Source organism: Notolepis coatsorum, assembly GCF_963971535.1.
Source record: "Notolepis coatsorum genome assembly, chromosome: 2".
Taxonomy (NCBI): Eukaryota; Metazoa; Chordata; class Actinopteri; order Aulopiformes; family Paralepididae; genus Notolepis; species Notolepis coatsorum.
In genome coordinates this window covers 200,714,190-200,733,213 of record NC_140166.1, presented here as the reverse complement: position 1 = coordinate 200,733,213, position 19,024 = coordinate 200,714,190, and the positions used below count along the sequence as shown (strand labels likewise).

At 46.6% G+C, this 19,024-nt stretch overlaps 1 protein-coding gene across 1 annotated transcript in view; it reads right to left on the bottom strand.

The window, feature by feature from the left end:
* Positions 1–1,988: 1,988 nt before the first annotated feature.
* The window catches only part of ttll7 (tubulin tyrosine ligase-like family, member 7), a gene marked incomplete at both ends in the record, with an annotated part of 162,172 nt that continues 145,136 nt past the window's right edge, over positions 1,989–19,024 (bottom strand). Inside the window, 3 exon segments of the mRNA XM_084308467.1 lie at positions 1,989–2,049; positions 2,051–2,095; positions 9,376–9,549. Coding sequence (XP_084164593.1) covers positions 1,989–2,049; positions 2,051–2,095; positions 9,376–9,549 — 280 coding nt within the window.

Here is a 19,024-nt window from a genome sequence, read left to right as displayed (position 1 = left end):
ACGTTGGCACATTGCTGTTTGCACTGGCACTTGTACCAGCGTTACAGGGTTTAGATGGGATGCAGGCAGCTGTGAAAACACAGGCGTGGCTGACGACTCCTCGCAGGTTACAATACGGTGCGACCGAACCGGCTTTAACCCGTTCACTACCACACTACAAAGGGTTAACGCTTTCGCTAAAACACTACAGAAGGTTAGCCCTTTCACTACCACACTAGAGAAGGTTAACTGTGTGTGTGGTAGTGAAAGGGTTAACCTTCTCTAGTGTGGTAGTAAAAGGGTTAAGGGTAGGGATGCTCGATATTGGCTTTTTTACCGATACCGATATACCGATATTGTCCAACTCTTAATTTCCAATACCGATATCAACCGATATCAACCGATACCGATATATGCAGGGTCCCCCCCCCCCCCCCCCAAAAAACGGAATCATTTCAGGTAATTAACATTACATATCTCTTGTTGTGGAATTAACACAACATTATGCATACTTTTGACAATAAATAAAATCAGAATTTGTTCTTACTTGCTTGCCTGGGTAAATAAAGGTTATAAAAAAAATTTAAAATCATTTTAATTTTTTTTTAAACCGATACCGATATTTTCCGATATCACATTTGAATGCCAATATCGGCCGATAATATCGGATAGTTAAGGGGGTTAAAAGGGTTAAACGGCGTGTCCCTCCTCACCACGCGCCATCGATCGGCGTGCCGTACGATCCTTACGCGACGCGAAACACATGTACCTGTGAGGACACAGATCTAGAGTCAAGTGTTGTGTGTTTGTGTGAGTGCAGCCAATGAAAAGACACGCTAAATAATGACAACGTGGAGGAATTCAAGTATTTTCCATGGCTGTCTCTAATGGCCTACATCTGGATGAGAGAATAAAATCTATGCATGCAAAGAAAATAAACTACTTCACGCCCCATAGGGCAATGTCTTTAAATTCCCTTTCTGTGACATACTGCAAAGTGCATTATTATTACAATAGAATGCTCTCCGAGACACAAGAGTCGGCTTGGCTCCTCGCGCCGTGGCTCCAGAATTCAACTGGTTGTCCGTGAAGCAGAGAGGCCTTGGCTCGCTAAATCCACAGTCTAGACATCATGTTGCTCACTCATTACCACACGGCTAAAAATGTTAAGCTAGCATTAAAAAAGTTCAACATTTTAAAGGTTTCTTTCTTTTTTTCCTCAGGGCACTTCTCTATTGTACTTTGGACTGTAAAAAACGGAGACAAGAGTGACTTGTTAAGAACATTGAAAAAAGAAAAACATAAAGCCTCTGACATAAGTTATCAGATCTATTAAAACAGACTAAATGAATTGGTCATGGCCAGCATAAGCATGTTGTTGTTTGTTTTAGTTAGTTTGTTTTTACATCCACTTTCTCAAAGAAGGGATAGCTTTGTTTAATCTCATTCCACATCAGCATTCTTGCGCCAGCATTCGTCGCATTCATGGAATATCTTACAAAATAAATAAAATAAATATATAAATAAATAAATAAATAAATAAATAGACAATCCTTGCATTGTTTAGTATTAGTTATTCTTTCCATTTACAGTACCATGACTTGTACTGTAACTGTACAACGAGCAGGTATAATACAGCAAGTACAATGAGAGAGAGAGAGAGAGAGAGAGAGAGAGAGAGAGAGAGAGAGAGAGAGAGAGAGAGAGAGAGAGAGAGAGAGAGAGAGAGAGAGACTGGGCTAGACTAGGCTGGAGTAAGCTGAGGCAGCAGGGACAATCCATTCCTCCTGTGCGCTGCTCGGGGCCTTCATGGGTCCACCACAGGGGGCTTTGGCCGAGGGCCAGGGTCCATCCTGGCCCCAAATACTGGCCCCCCGAAAAACTTGGATATCCGACTTTTCTGGGACTGGGAGGTCAGCCGGGAGTTGGAGGAGGTCAAGGTTTGAGGTTTGAGGTTTCAAAAGGTCATATGTCGTCGAGGACCTGGGGTCGCGGTTGCCGTGGCGACCTCAGAACTGGCCCAGCCTGCCGGAGAAGAGGCTGCGGGAGCGGGGCGCGACGGAGGAGCAAGCTGGAGGACTTCACGATGAACTGAGAGGTCACTGGCAGGAGATACCTAGAGAGAGATAGAGAGAGAGATAGAGAGAGAGATAGAGAGAAAGGGAGGGAGAGAGAGGGAGAGAGAGAGAGAGAGACCTGGGGGGGAGAGAGATAGAGAGAGAGAGAGAGAGAGAGAGAGAGAGAGAGAGAGAGAGAGAGAGAGAGAGAGGGTGAGAGAGGGGGGAAAGAGAGAGAGAGGGGAGGGGAGATGAAGGGAGAGGATGGACATAATGAGAGGATTAGACAGACTAAAGGTCACGTGAAGAGATCGGGGTGTATTTGACCCACGTTACAGCAACCCACATGTACGCCCCCCTTCTGTTACACTACAATGCACTGTGAACGTCGAGCCATTTTCATGATCAGCTAGCATTAGTCATTCCTAAACCTCGTCAGTTAATTATGGCCAGTCATTGCATTATTATAAAGAGAGGTTCCAGTCGCATCCCATCTCTCCATCCAGAGGCTTAGAAGGCAGACAGGGAGACATGATGTGATGCATTTTAGATGATGCTACCACAGTGATGTATGGATGGGGGCAACGTGCAACATTTATCATCTTATAAAAGTCACTTTATGCTATTGATGTGCTTTATTATACTCTACAGCGGGCACTGCAGGAGAACCTTGACACTGGTTCACCTTGAAACTGTTAGGGATCATGAAGGGGAAATCCTCACCTATCGTTCCGCGGGCACAGACGGGCAGTACCTGTCTAACACCTTTCTATGACACCTTCCACCGAGACAGAGCAGTGAGGCAGCTCCTGCTAACAGCGTTCCAGTACCTGAGAATGAGACCAGTGTCAGGTGTTTTAGACAAGTGAGGGAGTGAGTGAGTGAGTGAGTGAGTGAGTGAGTGGGTGGGTGGGTGAGTGGGTGAGGGAGGGAGGCGCACGTCTGCGTCTTTCCCCGTTATCTGCTCCTTTATTCGCCGGATGAGTCGGATTGGTTGTCAACAGCGATGCCGGATGAAATGATCAAAAGACCTGGAGAAGGCCAGGCAGGGTAACACTCTGATCGAGAGTGGGGCTTTTTTTTCTTCTTTTTAAACAATTTTAAATTAAAATAGCCACTAGATCCTACAGGGTTCATTCAGTGTGTGCACGAAACAGGGAGAGTATTTCCACGTCCTCAACATTGACCAATTGGAAGCACCTGATTGTAAAAGAGTCTCCGGGAGACCATTTCGCCGACTGCATGGTGCATCTACCATTCAGACCTCTCGCCGACGCACCACCGCAGGAGTGAAGTAGGCCTAATGGTTGGATGTTGTTGAAATTTTCAAAACGGCAGCCATTACCGGGGCTATGGATTACAATAGTGTGAAAATAAGATCTTCGTTTAAGCCGGGCTGAGAAATACCGTATTTCTCCCTGACAATCTCTCTCTCCCTCTCTCTCTCTCTCTCCCCCTGTGAAATAGCTTCTGGACAAATTAGCCGAGCGGCTTCTTCTAAAGTCGACCGGAAAGGGAAATAAAAAAAATTAAAAAAAGAGAAGAAAGAGAAGAAAAAGAAGCCTGGCGCTTTGGGAACCCGCCTCGACACATCCCACACCCAGGAGAGTTAGCATGGATTCAAATTAACTTCATTTAGTTCAACCAGAATGTCCTTGAAACGGCTTCAAGTGGGCCGCGGGGTGTTGCCGCCGCGTCTTAGCCCCGGCGCCCCACCAGAGTCAGATACTCTCCGGTAGAAGAAGAGAGGCGGAGAAGGCCAGCATGTACTTTGCCACGATGACTAGTACATTCAGTACATTCATTGTTTGGTTTTGTCCCCCCCCCCCCCCCCCCCTCCCCCCACCCCGTAGGCTGAGACGCTTCTGAGACACGGTCGCAGAAGTGACATTTAAGACGCACGGCGGAGCGAGTCGCGGGATTTCGTGTCACATTTTGGATTCATCCCCTTTAGGTTTTTCGTATCATATTTTTCCCCTACGCTCATTCCACCACTCTGCTGTGTGCGATCTCTCCAGAGCCAGGCTGGTATATTGGACCTGGGATCTGTCCGTGGCTTTGTAGTGTGACGTCTCTCTAGCTCTCCCCCTATCTCCATAAGGCCTCCTCGCACATGCAAGGCATGGAAATGCCACTCGTGGAGAAAAAAGAAAATGAAAGTCAAATATTGAACATGCATCGGCTGCTGAACATGAGCTTTCTCTTCAGGAGCTCCTTTGCGCTTCACTTTGACAATGTTCTGTACACAGAAGGGACCAGTTCTATTATATTACGGTACTCTCACACAGAAGGTACCAGTTCTATTATATTACGGTACTCTCACACAGAAGGGACCAGTTCTATTATATTACGGTACTCTCACACAGAAGGGACCAGTTCTATTATATTACGGTACTCTCACACAGAAGGTACCAGTTCTTTTTTTTTTTTTTTTTTTTGGTCTTTTTCCCCCTCCATTTTCCGCCGATTTTCTCCCATCCCAATGTTAGTCGTATGCCAATTCCCAGTCCCTTCCTGGTCGCTGCGCACTTACCCCCCACAGTCAGATCATCTGGGAGAGTGGAGGCTACCACGTGCTTCCTCCGACACACGTCCAGCCAATCACCGCTTCTTTTCACCTGGCAGCGCGGATTCTCATTGAGAGGGCGTAGCGTGTGGGAGGACCACACTATCCCCCTCACGTCCAATCCGCGCTTAGCAGGCGCCCCGACCGAACTGTAGGAGTCGCTGTTTACAACGACCCGGACCCACCCCGCCAGCTTCTCCCACCCTCTGATACAGCCAATTGTATCAGTGCAGACGGCCAGCCAAGCTGGTGACAACCCCGGAGCTGTGAGCTGGATTCGAACAGGCAAATCCAGCTCAGCTCCGGGGCTGGTGACGAACGCAATCTCCGCTCGGCCACCTAACCGCCTAGAAGGTACCAGTTATATTATATTACGGTACTCTCACGCAGAAGGGACCAGTTCTATTATATTACGGTACTCTCACACAGAAGGTACCAGTTCTATTATATTACGGTACTCTCACGCAGAAGGGACCAGTTCTATTATATTACGGTACTCTCACACAGAAGGGACCAGTTCTATTATATTACGGTACTCTCACACAGAAGGGACCAGTTCTATTATATTACGGTACTCTCACACAGAAGGTACCAGTTATATTATATTACGGTACTCTCACACAGAAGGGACCAGTTCTATTATATTACGGTACTCTCACACAGAAGGTACCAGTTCTATTATATTACGGTACTCTCACACAGAAGGTACCAGTTATATTATATTACGGTACTCTCACACAGAAGGTACCAGTTCTATTATATTACGGTACTCTCACACAGAAGGTACCAGTTATATTATATTACGGTACTCTCACACAGAAGGTACCAGTTCTATTATATTACGGTACTCTCACACAGAAGGGACCAGTTCTATTATATTACGGTACTCTCCCGGCCGCCGCCTCTGCAGGCGATCTTTAATTGGACACTCGTTCGGCGTCTTCCAGGTTTTTGATCATGGCGGAGATCTCAGGCAACAACATGCGCGCCTGAAATCCGGGGGAGCAGCCTCAGCATGGGTTTCTACTTCACTTCGATCCGTCAATGAACAGAGAGAGAGAGAGAGAGAGAGGGGGGGGGGGGGGAGAGGGAGAGAGAGAGGGGGGGAGGGAGGGAGAGAGGGAGAGAGAGAGAGAGGCTTCCCTCGTTCCACTCATTACATGCAAAACCCGAGCCCTGTGTACCGCCATCCAACCCGCCATTCCTGCTGGGCCTCGGTGCCGCTCCTAAATGTCTTCCAATTGCGCCTCGACTGCCACGGCGAATTAGCCGGGAGCACACAGACAAAATGCAGTGGCATGACTGAGAGATGGGGAGAGGTCGTTAACGATCGGATGCCAAGCGGGTGGGGGTGGGGGTGGGGGCGGGGAGCTGAAGGCTATCACCAAACTCACGTTCCCACCAACGCACACCCAATTAACCCTAATTAATCCCGCAAGTTTCCCCCCCCCCCCTGACAGATGAAAGTAAACAGGGGTCGGAAACTTCCGTCATTACCGGGCAAATTGTCTTTGGTCAGCGACAAGTCACTCAAGTCATTAGAGGAGTCACTGGGCCGGTTCATCTCTCTCTCTTCTGCCCACACAGACACACTGAAAGGTCTCCAAGACCCACGTGGCTTTCCACACACCTGTGCTAAGGAGTTGAACAAGAGCAGGCATGTGTGGTCAACGATGGATGCCCCCCCCCCCCCCCCCAAGATCCCAGGCAGCCAGACCCACTCCGATGTTGTCTCGAGGGCTGCCCAGAGCTGTGTGGGTGTAACACTGTGTGTGTGTGTGTGTGTGTGTGTGTGTGTGTGTGTGTGTGTGTGTGTGTGTGTGTGTGTGTGTGTGTGTGTGTGTGTGTGTGTGTGTGTGTGTGTGTGTGTGTGTGTGTGTGTGTGTGTGTGTGTGTGTGTGTGTGTATGTGTCCACGCACGGGTACTGTATGTGTGTGCACAGGACTATGTCCTTGAGCCTGTGTGATTTATCATTTTTATCATCATGCAATTAGTCAATTCTTTGGACCAGAATTTGGCTCATTATGTTATATGATCTGCATGTGTGTGTGTGTGCATTAGTAAGTTAAGGCTGCAGGCGGCACAGGTCACTGAGTGTGAGCATCTGGGTAACATCTCACAGGGAGCTGCGTAGGTCTGAGTCTTTGCAGAGGGAATTGACAGGTGCACACACACACACACCGACCCACCCACCCACCCACCCACCCACCCATGCATACAGTACAGTACATACACAGTTCCTCATCCCGACCAGGCAAAGCCTACAGTATGTGGCCAGTGGAGCTAAATGATCCTAAATGCCTCTCTCTGCCGTCTGAGGACTGAAGGGGTGTCGGCGGTCTGGCTTCAGGTGCCTGACGGAGGTGGAGGAGAGGTGATGGGCAACTGTTGTGCAAAGCACGCCGTGCGGCGGCTACACTGTGAGTCTGCTCGTGACAAGGAGAGAGCAAGAGTGGTTGGCGGGGCGAGACGTCGCCCTGAGCGGTTGCCGGGTGACGGGCGGCGCTCCAAACAGTCTCAGTTACACTGTCCTTGTCCTTCGACTCCCATCACGTATAGCATGGACCCCGGTTTACACAAGATCCTTACGGGCCGACACGCATTCCATCCCTACACATCAGCCAATCAATCAATCAATCACTCAATCAACCAACCGACCGACCAACCGACCAACCAACCAATCAATCAATCAATCAATCAATCAAGCTGCCACTTATTTGTTAGTGAAGCGCGAGGAGGGAGAGAGGGTTATGTTAGACTGTTGATTGATGCAGCCAGAGTGACAATTAGTGAGAAGCAGGTTGCAGCCAAGCGGTGTCTGTGAGGCAGGCAGAGCCAGTAGCAGAGAGAGGTGAATGGGGGGGCAAACACAGAGACAGAACGGGTGGGTGGGTGGGTTTAGTGGAACTAAACCAAGCAGAGACCTGCGTCAACGGGCGACGTGACGGAGGAGGAAGAGGAGGAAGCAGCGGCGGCAGCGGTAGAAGAAGAGGCGGAGCCATGGGGAGAGGCTGGTCCAGCAGCCAATGGTAGGCTTTTGTACACACACACAAGATATAGACACACACACACACACACACACACACACACACACACACACACACACACACACACACACACACACACACACACACACACACAGAGAAGAAGATAAGGAGGCGCAGACCAGCGCACACTAATGGAGGAGACAGACAGAAAGCCCACACACAGTACGGACACCACTGTTTTCATCTATGCGACGCCACAGGATGCTCTTTCAGCTCCGTCCCGTAAATCCCCGCCTTCAACACTGATAAATCCACTCACTCTCACTGCCCACTTAAATCAACCCTCCTGAAGGAACTAGGCTACAGATAAAAACAACACCCACGATAATGACGTCAATTTAGTCCAAACGGCGTCTTGTAGCTCGGCACCTGTTAGCGTTAAGCCTGTGAAAGAACAGAAAAACACTCTCCTTTCCTTTTTTTTCTTTCTTTTAACAATGGAGGTCTTTAAAGGAGCCAAGTGAAGCCTGTTAAAATATGCGTCGGAGTTATGAATCATGTAAAGCCAGGCCCCAGGAAGAGAAAAAAGATCTCTCTCTCTCTCTCTCTCTCTCTCTCTCTCGCTCTCTCTCTCTCTCTCTCTCTCTCTCTCTCTCTCTCTCTCTCTCTCTCTCTCGTTAAGGTCATTTGCGGCATATCTGAGCTCTAATTGAATTAAGCAGGCCTCGGGGGGCCCCTGGCTAACCTGAGCGCTAATCTGCGGGTCATTATTTCCTGTTAACAGCACAAAAAGTTCTTTAAAAGTTCATTCGCCGACTCCTTGGGGGGACGGACCTTAAAAATAGAATAATTATTTTTCCTACAGGGTTGGGGTCTTTTTCGAAGACGGGATTTCTATGGTGCTTTTTTTGTGGTTTTAATTAGTATTTTCTTAACACTGGTTCCCGAGAAAGGTCCTGTGTCGACATGGAAAGGTTTCGAGTGAGATTCAAGTTCATGTGTGTGGTGTGTCTATATGTATGTATCTATGTTGTCAAGTGCGTTCATGTGCACTTACACGTGGTGTGATTGTGTGTGTGTGTGTGTGTGTGCTGAAGTGCAAGGCAGAAAAGAAGCACACACAAAACCTCTCAGCATTGTTGAAAACAGCATGTAAAGGTTAGCATTGCTTTAGGCGTTAAAGGAACAGTTCATCCAATCAGCTGTACAGCTAAATCAGCAGACCAGTCTAAACCAGTGGCATGCAATAGGCCACGGACCCCCATCTGAGAAGATATTTGTGGTTGGATATGATTTAGTTGACAATTCCATAACTGTCTGTAGGTGTGGTGATAACAGGGGGAGAGAGAGTGGTTCTTCCATTGTGTTTACTTCTGGTGAAGAGATCATTAGTGCAATTAAAATTCAACATTTAGCTGGACACCCCCTGGAAACCCCTGGAGCACACTGGTCTAAACAACCCCCCAAACCTCAGATCCACGTTTCCATTACAGCCTACACTCAAAAGATAAATACACAGACAAAAACAACAATTTTTTGTTAGGCTAGTGGTCCGTATCCGCCTCCATTCATCTGTGCTAAGCTAGGCTAGCTTGCAGCCGGATAGCTTTCTACTGAAGACACAGATATCTATCCTCTTGTCTGACTCTGGAGAAGACGGAGAGCGCATTTCCCATAATGTCGGCGTGTTCCTTTAAACGGATACCGGACACTAGTGATGAAGGAGAGAGTTCGACTACTGTACGTCCTCCTCCTCATCCTCCCCCTCCCCCTCCTCCTCCTCACCTGGTGTCGTCCCACTCTGGACTCAGGCTGCTCAGTGAGCCGCGCGACTCGCTGACGAACTTGTAGACGACCAGCAGGCAGTCGCGGCACAACTGGACCAGACGCCGGCAGCACTGGAGCTCCTGTGGAGAGACCACCTCGCTGCTCTTACTGAAGATTGTCTCCCACGACGAGCTGAGAGAGAGAGAGAGAGAGAGAGAGAGAGGGAGAGAGAGAAGAGAGAGAGAGAGAGAGAGAGAGAGAGAGAGAGAGAGAGAGAGAGAGAGAGAGAGAGAGAGAGAGAGAGAGCAAAAACACAGTCACACACCAGTGACACCACTAACTGTGGGGTTAGGACAAAAAAATGTACACTGCAATGTATCGTCGCACTTCCTCTTGTGACACGTTATTGATACACTGGTGCCAAGTGTTGATATTTAAAACAAATTATAATAATAATAATAATTTAAAATGGTTTTCTTTGCTTGATAATCCCATTTTACTGCAATTAAAAGTATTGGAATGAGGTGAACAGACTGAAAACTTAATTTTATTAGATAAAAACAGATATAATTTATTGCAGATGGCAACAAAGTTTTCCGTCAGGGACATAATCAACGATCGTTCGTAGCGATCGACAGAAACATAGATCTCTCTAAATTACACCATTTAGTTTCCCCCTATATTAAAGTGAAGTTGTTTCTTTATGAATCCTGTTGGGGAAATCCGGGTGTCATTGCAACAGGTGGGAGGGGAGCTACTGGCAGAAGAGGTCATAATAGCAGCAGTAATAGTAATGAACATCAAAATCAAGAACAGAAAGTTGCAGAAGACACAAGAAAGAGTAGAGATGTCTTGTTCTATGTATGTTTTGAAAAAGTGAAAATAAAAACATTTACAAAAAATAAAGAATAGAGAAATAGAGAAAGAGTGGGGGCTGCTACGACCCACTGCAGCTGATGCTTTTATCCAAAGCGACTTACAAGTTCTGTACAACAAGTCAGCAGGAAGGAAGGGTACAACTCTGGCAGCTAAGGGTCAGTAACATTGTTTGTCAAACAGTGTCGAGGTTGAGTGCTAGAGGCTTGAGTGCATAGTAGTATAGACATATTTTGAAGATAGTATATTTCCATTTGCTTATTACAATATCCGTGTAAATATTCACATCACCCAGTCTACTTGTAACTGCTTAGTCCTTAGTCATTGGGTTTTGAATGTGTTATTTCTCCTGGTGTTGTGTGCTAAACAGTAAGTAACTATGGCAACTAAGTAAATTATATTGACTCAGTTTTTAACCTTGAAGTGTAACAATACTTAAAATGTATTATACCATAGTCTGGGTGAATGCTATTTTATTTAATTTATTAGTTTAGTGAAATACAAGATCGTATACCATTCACCATTTCCCCTTTTTTAATTTTTTTTTGCCATCCATCCCTCCACCCCACGGATCAACAGGTAGGAGTCCTATACTGTACATAACACAAGCACTTTTTTTTTTTAAAGCAGCACATAACAAGAACAAACATGATCATGACATACAGTAAGCAGAGTAACTGAAAGAAATTGTAAAATATAGTACAAAAGATGAGTAAAAATTAAAAATACATAAAATATATTATATATATATATAAATAAAATGTATAATAAAAATAACTGAAGGGAGAAAAAGAAAAGTGCAAAACGTTCACCAAAAATTTGCAAATGCTGTTATTTAATATGATTGGCAAATGACCATGTTATAAGCAGAATAATCAACTTGCAGGTGCGAGTCGGTGGTTCCTCGCCTCCACGTCGTGCCTTAACACTTTGAGTGCCAGCGACGTGTATTGTCGTCTTATCATGCCCCCCGTTGAGTGCCGACGAAGCAAATTGTCGTTTTTTTTTATAGTGATCTGAATTCATATTTCATAAACCGAGTCTCCCGTTGGTACAGCAGACCCTCTAGGAGCTCCGATGGTAAAATACCGCCCCCTATCGTCTATCCCTGTGTAACTGCAGGCCATTCGATTATACTGCTGGATCCCTGTGGGGGGAGCCAACTGGCTCCATTATGCTGGCGAGGGATCTGATGATGAGGGAAGTGATCGCGAGTCGGAAAGCAGCGTGGAATATATATTTACAGCAGCCAATAATCAATCAATAAACACGATCGATATTTGGAATGGCGATCAGGAATTGGAATAATAATAATAATTTTTGGAGAACATCTGATCTAAGGTAAGGAGTCTATGTTACCAGTTTTAGGATAATCAGAGCTGTATTCACTGAGATATCAGCATGTGCCGTGTGTGTATGTGTGTGTGTGTGTGTGATGTTGAGGAAATGAGAGAATAGATTTTTCAGCCCGCTTCTATAGCGTGCATAAGTACACATATACTATCGATAATCTAGCGTTTATTTGAAAACTATACATAAATAGGCCGACAAATGACAACGTGTCTAGTGTATTCGAGAATATTCCAATAAATGCCGTTTATGGGGGAATCTTTCTATTTTCCTGACATTTTCGAGAGAACGATAGCTTTTCGAAATGTTATAAAAAGGATATGAACCGATTAAAAAACAATCAGTTTCGACAATGTTGACTGCAAACAAGTCATTGATAAGCGACGGCCAGATTAGACACATAATATAAAACATAGATTATGCATTTTTAACGGTATCATTGAAGTGGATGCTGGCACTCAACAGGCTTTTCAATGTTAAATGGCCGGCACTGATCTAGTTAAAACCATTTAACACACATCTACTCATTGATTATCCTTTACTTATGCAGTGAACTGGTGTAAAAAAAAAAAAAAAAAAAAACTAACATTATAACCACAATATACTGAATGGGATCGAAAGACAAATCATGACGCATCGATAATCGAATCGTACCGTCACTCAATATTCCAATGTACAGTTTTGCTTGTTTGTACAGTGTTTCCCCCCAACCCCCTCCAATGTACAGTAAATTACCTAGTATGGTTGTCAATATTCAAATGTACAGTTTAGCTTGTACAGTTGTACAGTGTGTGTGTGTGTCCCCCCCCCCCAACCCCCCCTACCCAACCCCACCCAACCTCCTCCAATGTACAGTTTTTATGTCAAATGTATATACTCTCTTTTCTGGACTCTCTTTTTGTATCACAAACAGTACTGTATTTGCAAATCTGGTACGTCATAAATGTATAGATGTAGCAGTACTGTCTATCTGTATGTCATATATGTCCTGATGAATTGAAAATGGGGGACCCTGATGTAAACAAGACGAAAGTCTTTCTCTGGTCTGCATCCCCTTAACAATTGTGTGTATTGAGCTGTACTGTATTGTACCCATTCTGCAATCTGTTAATAAAGTTTTCAATCAATCAAATCAAACTCTTAATATTAATCAGAATTGATCACACTGCTATACAGGAGCAGAGGCATGTTGATACAGCCCACACACATACACACACATACATGTACACACACAGTACAGCCACACACGCACAAAAGACAAAAGGCAAACCACAAAGAGGAGGGATGAAACAAACCCTGTACAGTTAACCCTCTAACAACCCCGGACATGCCCCCAACTGTGAGGGAGCTTCAACTACTGAGACACCAGAACCAAAGGGGGTTGGAGGGGCGTTTGATGTCTACCCCTTTCACTCCTCAGGAGGGGTGCTTCCTCTGAAAGGGTTCAAAACCTTGTGTGTTTCCATTCTCTCCCTAAGTCTTTTCCCCCCCCAGAAGCGTGTTGAATTCAGCGTCCACAATAGCGACCAGGGCGATAAAATATCAAATAGGGGAGACTGGGAGTAGTTGTTGTTGGGGGTGGAGGGCAAGGAGATTCCACTTGGGATTTTTTGGAGTACACGTTAAGCGTGACACCGAGCCCCCCCCCCCCCCCCCCCCCCTGCTGGGTTCATCCCTGTAGGCGCCATGGCCTGCAGAGGGGGGTTACGGCCGATGGGCTAGCCGGTTAGCTGGTTCAGTCAGGGCAGGCTGTGATCAGACAGAAGCAGCATGCGGTGCGGCCTGCTGGGGGTAGCAGGCTCGGCTAATCCAGCCTCCTGAGTCCAGGCCACTCCCACTCCCTCCTCAAATGGGCTTCGTAAATTTGGACCATATAAATCTTATATGTATATGTATAGGTATATTCACAACATACAATCTTTAAGAGTTAAATTTTTATACACGCTTTTCATTGAAATTCCGTTGCTAGGGAACAGTTTGGACCCCAAATGTGTTTCCTGTCAACTATTGCATTAGCAATCATTGCAACAGGAAATACTGTAAATGTGGGTCCTTGTTGTCACTTTGAAACTGTCTATATGGAAATGGGCTTTCTTAGCCCAGTGTTAGTATCCGAATATAGATCTGTTTTAAAAAGTGTCTACAAACATGGCCAATATGAACAAAGTCTATAGCCGCCAAAATACAGGAAATACAACATATCGACCTGTTGTTTAGTGTTAGCTGCTGCCAATCACCTAGAGAATGAAAACATGTCTCCATTCCTTTCTTTGTGTTTTGTTTTTCATGATGGGGCTCAATGGTTGTGTACATCTGGATTACGGACTGGGCATTTAATCCTTTCTCTCTTTTCCCCACACTTCTACAGTATGTCTCTCTCTCTCTCTCCCCTGTCTTATCATCCTCCATATCTTCCTCTCCCTCTCACCCTCTCTCTCTTTCCATTACCACTGCTGGGGAAGAGGAGGACAGAGGAGAGAGTTGTAGGAGGCGATGACAACACTGGAACCTATGGAGCCCTATGCGGCGAGCGAGACTGTAAAGAACATTGAGATAGAGAGAGATAAAGAGCGAGATACTGAGAGGGAGAGAGAGAGAGATGCATAAAAAAATATATTTGGGAAGGGAACTTCAAAGGAACCTGATAATGAACCAAAATAAGGTAGGATTTAAGGAGCCTTATTCTCGCTCACTGTCCCTCCTACTGCACCCCCCCCCCCCCCCCCCTACACCCCACCCCCTCTTTCCTCTCCCCCGGGGTTCCTTTGGATTGCTTTTGGCACTAGAGAAGAAGAAAATGAAGCAATGCGCCCCTCTGATCAACAGCTGAGATCTGGGGTCTTATTATGCATACTGTCCGCTCACACAGAGAGACATGTTGCTTTCATCAGCCGGGGTGTGGAGATGAGTGGCGCGGGTCTCTGTCTGTCTGTCTGTCTGTCTGTCTGTGTCTGTCTGTCTGTCTGTCTGTCTGTCTGTCTGTCTGTCTGTCTGTCTGTCTGTCTGTCTGTCTGTCTGTCTGTCTGTCTGTCTGTCTGTCTGTCTGTCTGTCTGTCTGTCTGTCTGTCTGTCTGTCTGTCTGTCTGTCTGTCTGTCTGTCTGTCTGTCTGTCTGTCTGTCTGTCTGTCTGTCTGTCTGTCTGTCTGTCTGTCTGTCTGTCTGTCTGTCTGTCTGTCTGTCTGTCTGTCTGTCTGTCTGTCTGTCTGTCTGTCTGTCTGTCTGTCTGTCTGTCTGTCTGTCTGTCTGTCTGTCTGTCTGTCTGTCTGTCTGTCTGTCTGTCTGTCTGTCTGTCTGTCTGTCTGTCTGTCTGTCTGTCTGTCTGTCTGTCTGTCTGTCTGTCTGTCTGTCTGTCTGTCTGTCTGTCTGTCTGTCTGTCTGTCTGTCTGTCTGTCTGTCTGTCTGTCTGTCTGTCTGTCTGTCTGTCTGTCTGTCTGTCTGTCTGTCTGTCTGTCTGTCTGTCTGTCTGTCTGCCTGCCTGTCTGTCTGCCTGCCTGCCTGCCTGCCTGCCTGCCTGCCTGCCTGCCTGCCTGCCTGCCTGCCTGCCTGCCTGCCTGCCTGTCTGCCTGTCTGTCTGTCTGTCTGTCTGTCTGTCTGTCTGTCTGTCTGTCTGTCTGTCTGTCTGTCTGTGTCTGCTTTACCTTGGCTATATAATAAAAAGGCACTCAAAGGAGATGTACTGTATAGCAGAAATAGGAACCAGGACACGGAAAGACGCGTGAACGTCCCCGCTGTGAGGATAAAACGACTGTCGTCGTTTGAAGGAATGGAAGGGCGTGAACATTGGAAGGAGATAGCATTACTGTACGATTCACAGCTTGGTTTCTGAGAGAGAGAGCGTTATGTGTCCATGAATCACAGTGACAATGATAGCTGATTAATGGAAACCACCTGCGGCATCTCTGCATGTTTCTTTGTGAGCGGTCTGGTAATAGTTTTAATAGGAAGGCGAGGAGGACTAATAGCCCAGTGAAGTTGAGATCAATCCTGCCCCATCCCACACAGAGGTAGCTCGAAACCAATCTGTTCCATTACCTTTGTACTCAGCTCAGGACAGGCCACTCCATTCAGTACTGGTGTTGGATATTGGGTGAGTAACAGACTCAAATAAGGCATCAGTATCAGGAGAATTGACCCAGTAGAAAAAATAAATTTTGTTTTCCCTTTTACACATTTTCTACACACACCTGAAAGATCTTAGATATCTCTAATAGTGAAAGATATCTCCTGAAAGACCTTAGATATCTCGAATAGTGAAAGATATCTCTTGAAAGACCTTAGATATCTCGAATAGTGAAAGATATCTCCTGAAAGACCTTAGATATCTCGAATAGTGAAAGATATCTCCTGAAAGACCTTATATATCTCTAATGGTGAACAATATCTCCTGAAAGACCTTAGATATCTCTAATGGAAGGGCGGCTGAGTGGCGCAGTGGGCAAGGCGCTTGCCACTAACGCAGGAGATGCTGGTATCGAGCCCAGCTCTCTGCGTTGCTACCAGCTTGGCTGGTCGTTCATACTAATACAATTGGCAGTATTATGGGTGGGAAAGCCGGTGGGTGGGGATTGGACGTTGTGGACAGCGACTCCTACAGGTCGGTTGGTGCGCCTGTACAGCAGAATCAGGAAGTAACGGGGGCAGCGTGAGCCTCCCACGCATTACTCCTCGCCACTGAGAGATCGTGCTGTTCAGGTGAAAAGATGCGACAGCTGCCTCCTCGTGTACCGGAGGGGACACGTGATGCAAGGCTTGGTCCTCACTGCAGCCGACCAGTGGGAGGCATAGTCTAGCAACGTTCGAGACAGGGGAGGGGAGAATTGAAGGGAGAATTGGCGAGGCGAAATTGGGATGGGAGATGTGACGTACCTGGGTACGTGGGTTGGTCATTACCATTATTACTGTATTTATGACACCTTCTGAACATCAGGTTAGTATATTTAATGTGTTGTTTTGTATATGATGTGTGTGTGTGTGAACATGAGAGCTAATGCTGTCTCTTCTCTCCCTGTCAGGTGCTGCCCATCCCTACTGAAGAGTGCTGATTGCCTGATGAATGACAGCTGATGGCAATCAATCTCGAGAGGGATGGGTAGCCAAATACCTGACAGCACACACACGTCTCGGCGCCTCATTCTGTCAATTGCTAGCGACTAGAGAAGAGTGAGGTTGCCATGGTTAACCACGGTTGTGTTTCTATACATATATATTGTTGACCTATGTGCCACTTCTCTAGCTGGGTGAGTGTTATCTTGTTGGCCTCTGTGCCTGTTCCCACTGAGTGTGGACTGATATTTCACTGCCCTTTGTGCTGTTGTGTCATTCAAGTAGAGCTGTATATATATATATGTTGGTAGGCTGTATGCCATTGCCACTTTATTTATATGTCTTGTTTGTCCTCCATTACCTTTTCCCCTTTGTGTGTGCGTGGGTTGAAATCCCCACCGACGACATCCCCTTTTCCCTTTGGGAAAAGGGCCGTGGGTTGAAACCCCCACTATACAATAAAACCTAATTTACCATTTGAAAACGTCTTTGTTTACTATCTGCCTACCCGGGACTGTTTGAGAAGCATTTTTCTACTGAGGGGGTTGTTTTCTGCTCATGTAACACCTGCCCAGTTACTATCTTGTATGGTCGATAGACCTCTGTACATGACATGGGGGCTCGTTAAGTGTGCGCAATTGTATGGTTCCTTGTTGGTAAAATAACGGGGTGACTTGTCGATTGAAGCATATCAGGTGTAATAAGATAGCGTTTTCTAAATTGGTAAGTTAGTGGGGTCCATTGTCCGTGCACAGTTGATTGATGTAAACCATTATTGTTGTGATGCTCTTAACCATTCTATTTTTCTGCCACATAGGTAACAGGGGGGGGGGGTCACCTGCTTGGCTAGAGGGTGGGGGGCACGAGTCGTGATTCCGGTGGAGCGCGCAATGAAATCGGTAAGCGATTGAAGATATGTGTAGCCTTTCATCCAGCTAGTGGAGTAGTTTATCTGGGATAGGCTAGAGTGACACAGGTGACTCCTAGTTGAGTGGTTAGGACCATTTGTTATTATTTTCATTTAGTAGATGTGGTCAGTTGGATTGTTTTGGTTAAGAGGTATGAAAGCAGAATGTGTCTATTATTATTGTGCACGGTCATGGTTAATTAAGTGAGGACGTGATATATATGTATTTTTTTTTACGCACGCATAAAAACATAATATGGCTGCGTCGGCATTTGTTTTTGAAGCCTTTATGGCGGATCCGACAGAGGATCAGGTGGAAGGTTGCACTAAGGCGGAATTAGGCCTTATTGCTAGGCATTATGATATTGCTGTGCAAAATTCCCAATCCAAGGCGGATATGAAGGCAGCTGTTATAGCGGGGTTGGTGGAGCAACAGGTGTTTAGCACGGCTCAGGGAGTAGTGAGTCATAGTGATCAGGAGGTTGCACACACTGGCGAATGGGTTGACTCTCCCTTACGTGATCTTAACCCGGATGGTGGTGCTATTAGGAAGGATGGTAGTACGGCCGGAGCTGAAAGTGAGGCCGCGGGCGATTCGGATAAAGACTCCACGTCTTCTGGCCATGCGCGCTCTAGTCTGCGTTTTGCCCGTCTCCAGATGGAGGAGAGAGCGCTGTTGCGCAGAGAGGACAGAGAGGACAAAGCAGCTGTACGAGACAGGGAGGACAGAGCAGCTGACAGAGAGGACAGAGCAGCTGAGAGAGACAGGGAAGAGCGAGGAAGGGAGAAGGAGAGAGATAGAGAGCTCCAGATTACACGAGACAGGGAGGACAGAGCAGCTGACAGAGAGGACAGAGCAGCTGAGAGAGACAGGGAAGAGCGAGGAAGGGAGAAGGAGAGAGATAGAGAGCTCCAGATTACACTGAAGAGGATGGAGCTGGAGAGGGTTGGCTCTTCTTCGCCCTCATCTGAAGGTGGCCAGGGCAGTTTTAATGTTGGGCAACACATTGCTATGGTTCCTGTTTTCGAGAATCTGAGGTGGAGGCATTTTTTGTGAATTTTGAGCGGGTAGCGGGGGCTGCGAATTGGCCGGAGGATCAGTGGGCACTATTAGTGCAATATAAGCTCACGGGTAGGGCTCAGGACGCATGCCAGTTTTTATCAAAGGAGGACAGCATGGTATATGAGAAAGTGAAGGGTGCTGTCTTGCGTGTATATGAACTGGTGCCGGAGGCGTATAGGCAGCGGTTTAGGGGACTAAGTAAAGCTCCCTCGCAAACACATGTCGCATTTTCCCATGAACAACGGATGGTGTTCACTCGTTGGTGTGAAGCGTGTAAGGTGGATGGGCTTGAGGCTTTGAGCGAGTTAATCCTCATGGAACAATTTAAAAAAATTGTGCCCGAACACATGATAATACAGTTGGAGGAGCGAAAGGTTTCTACCCTCCAGGAAGCTGCAGTTTTGTGTGACGAGTTGGCAATGATCCAC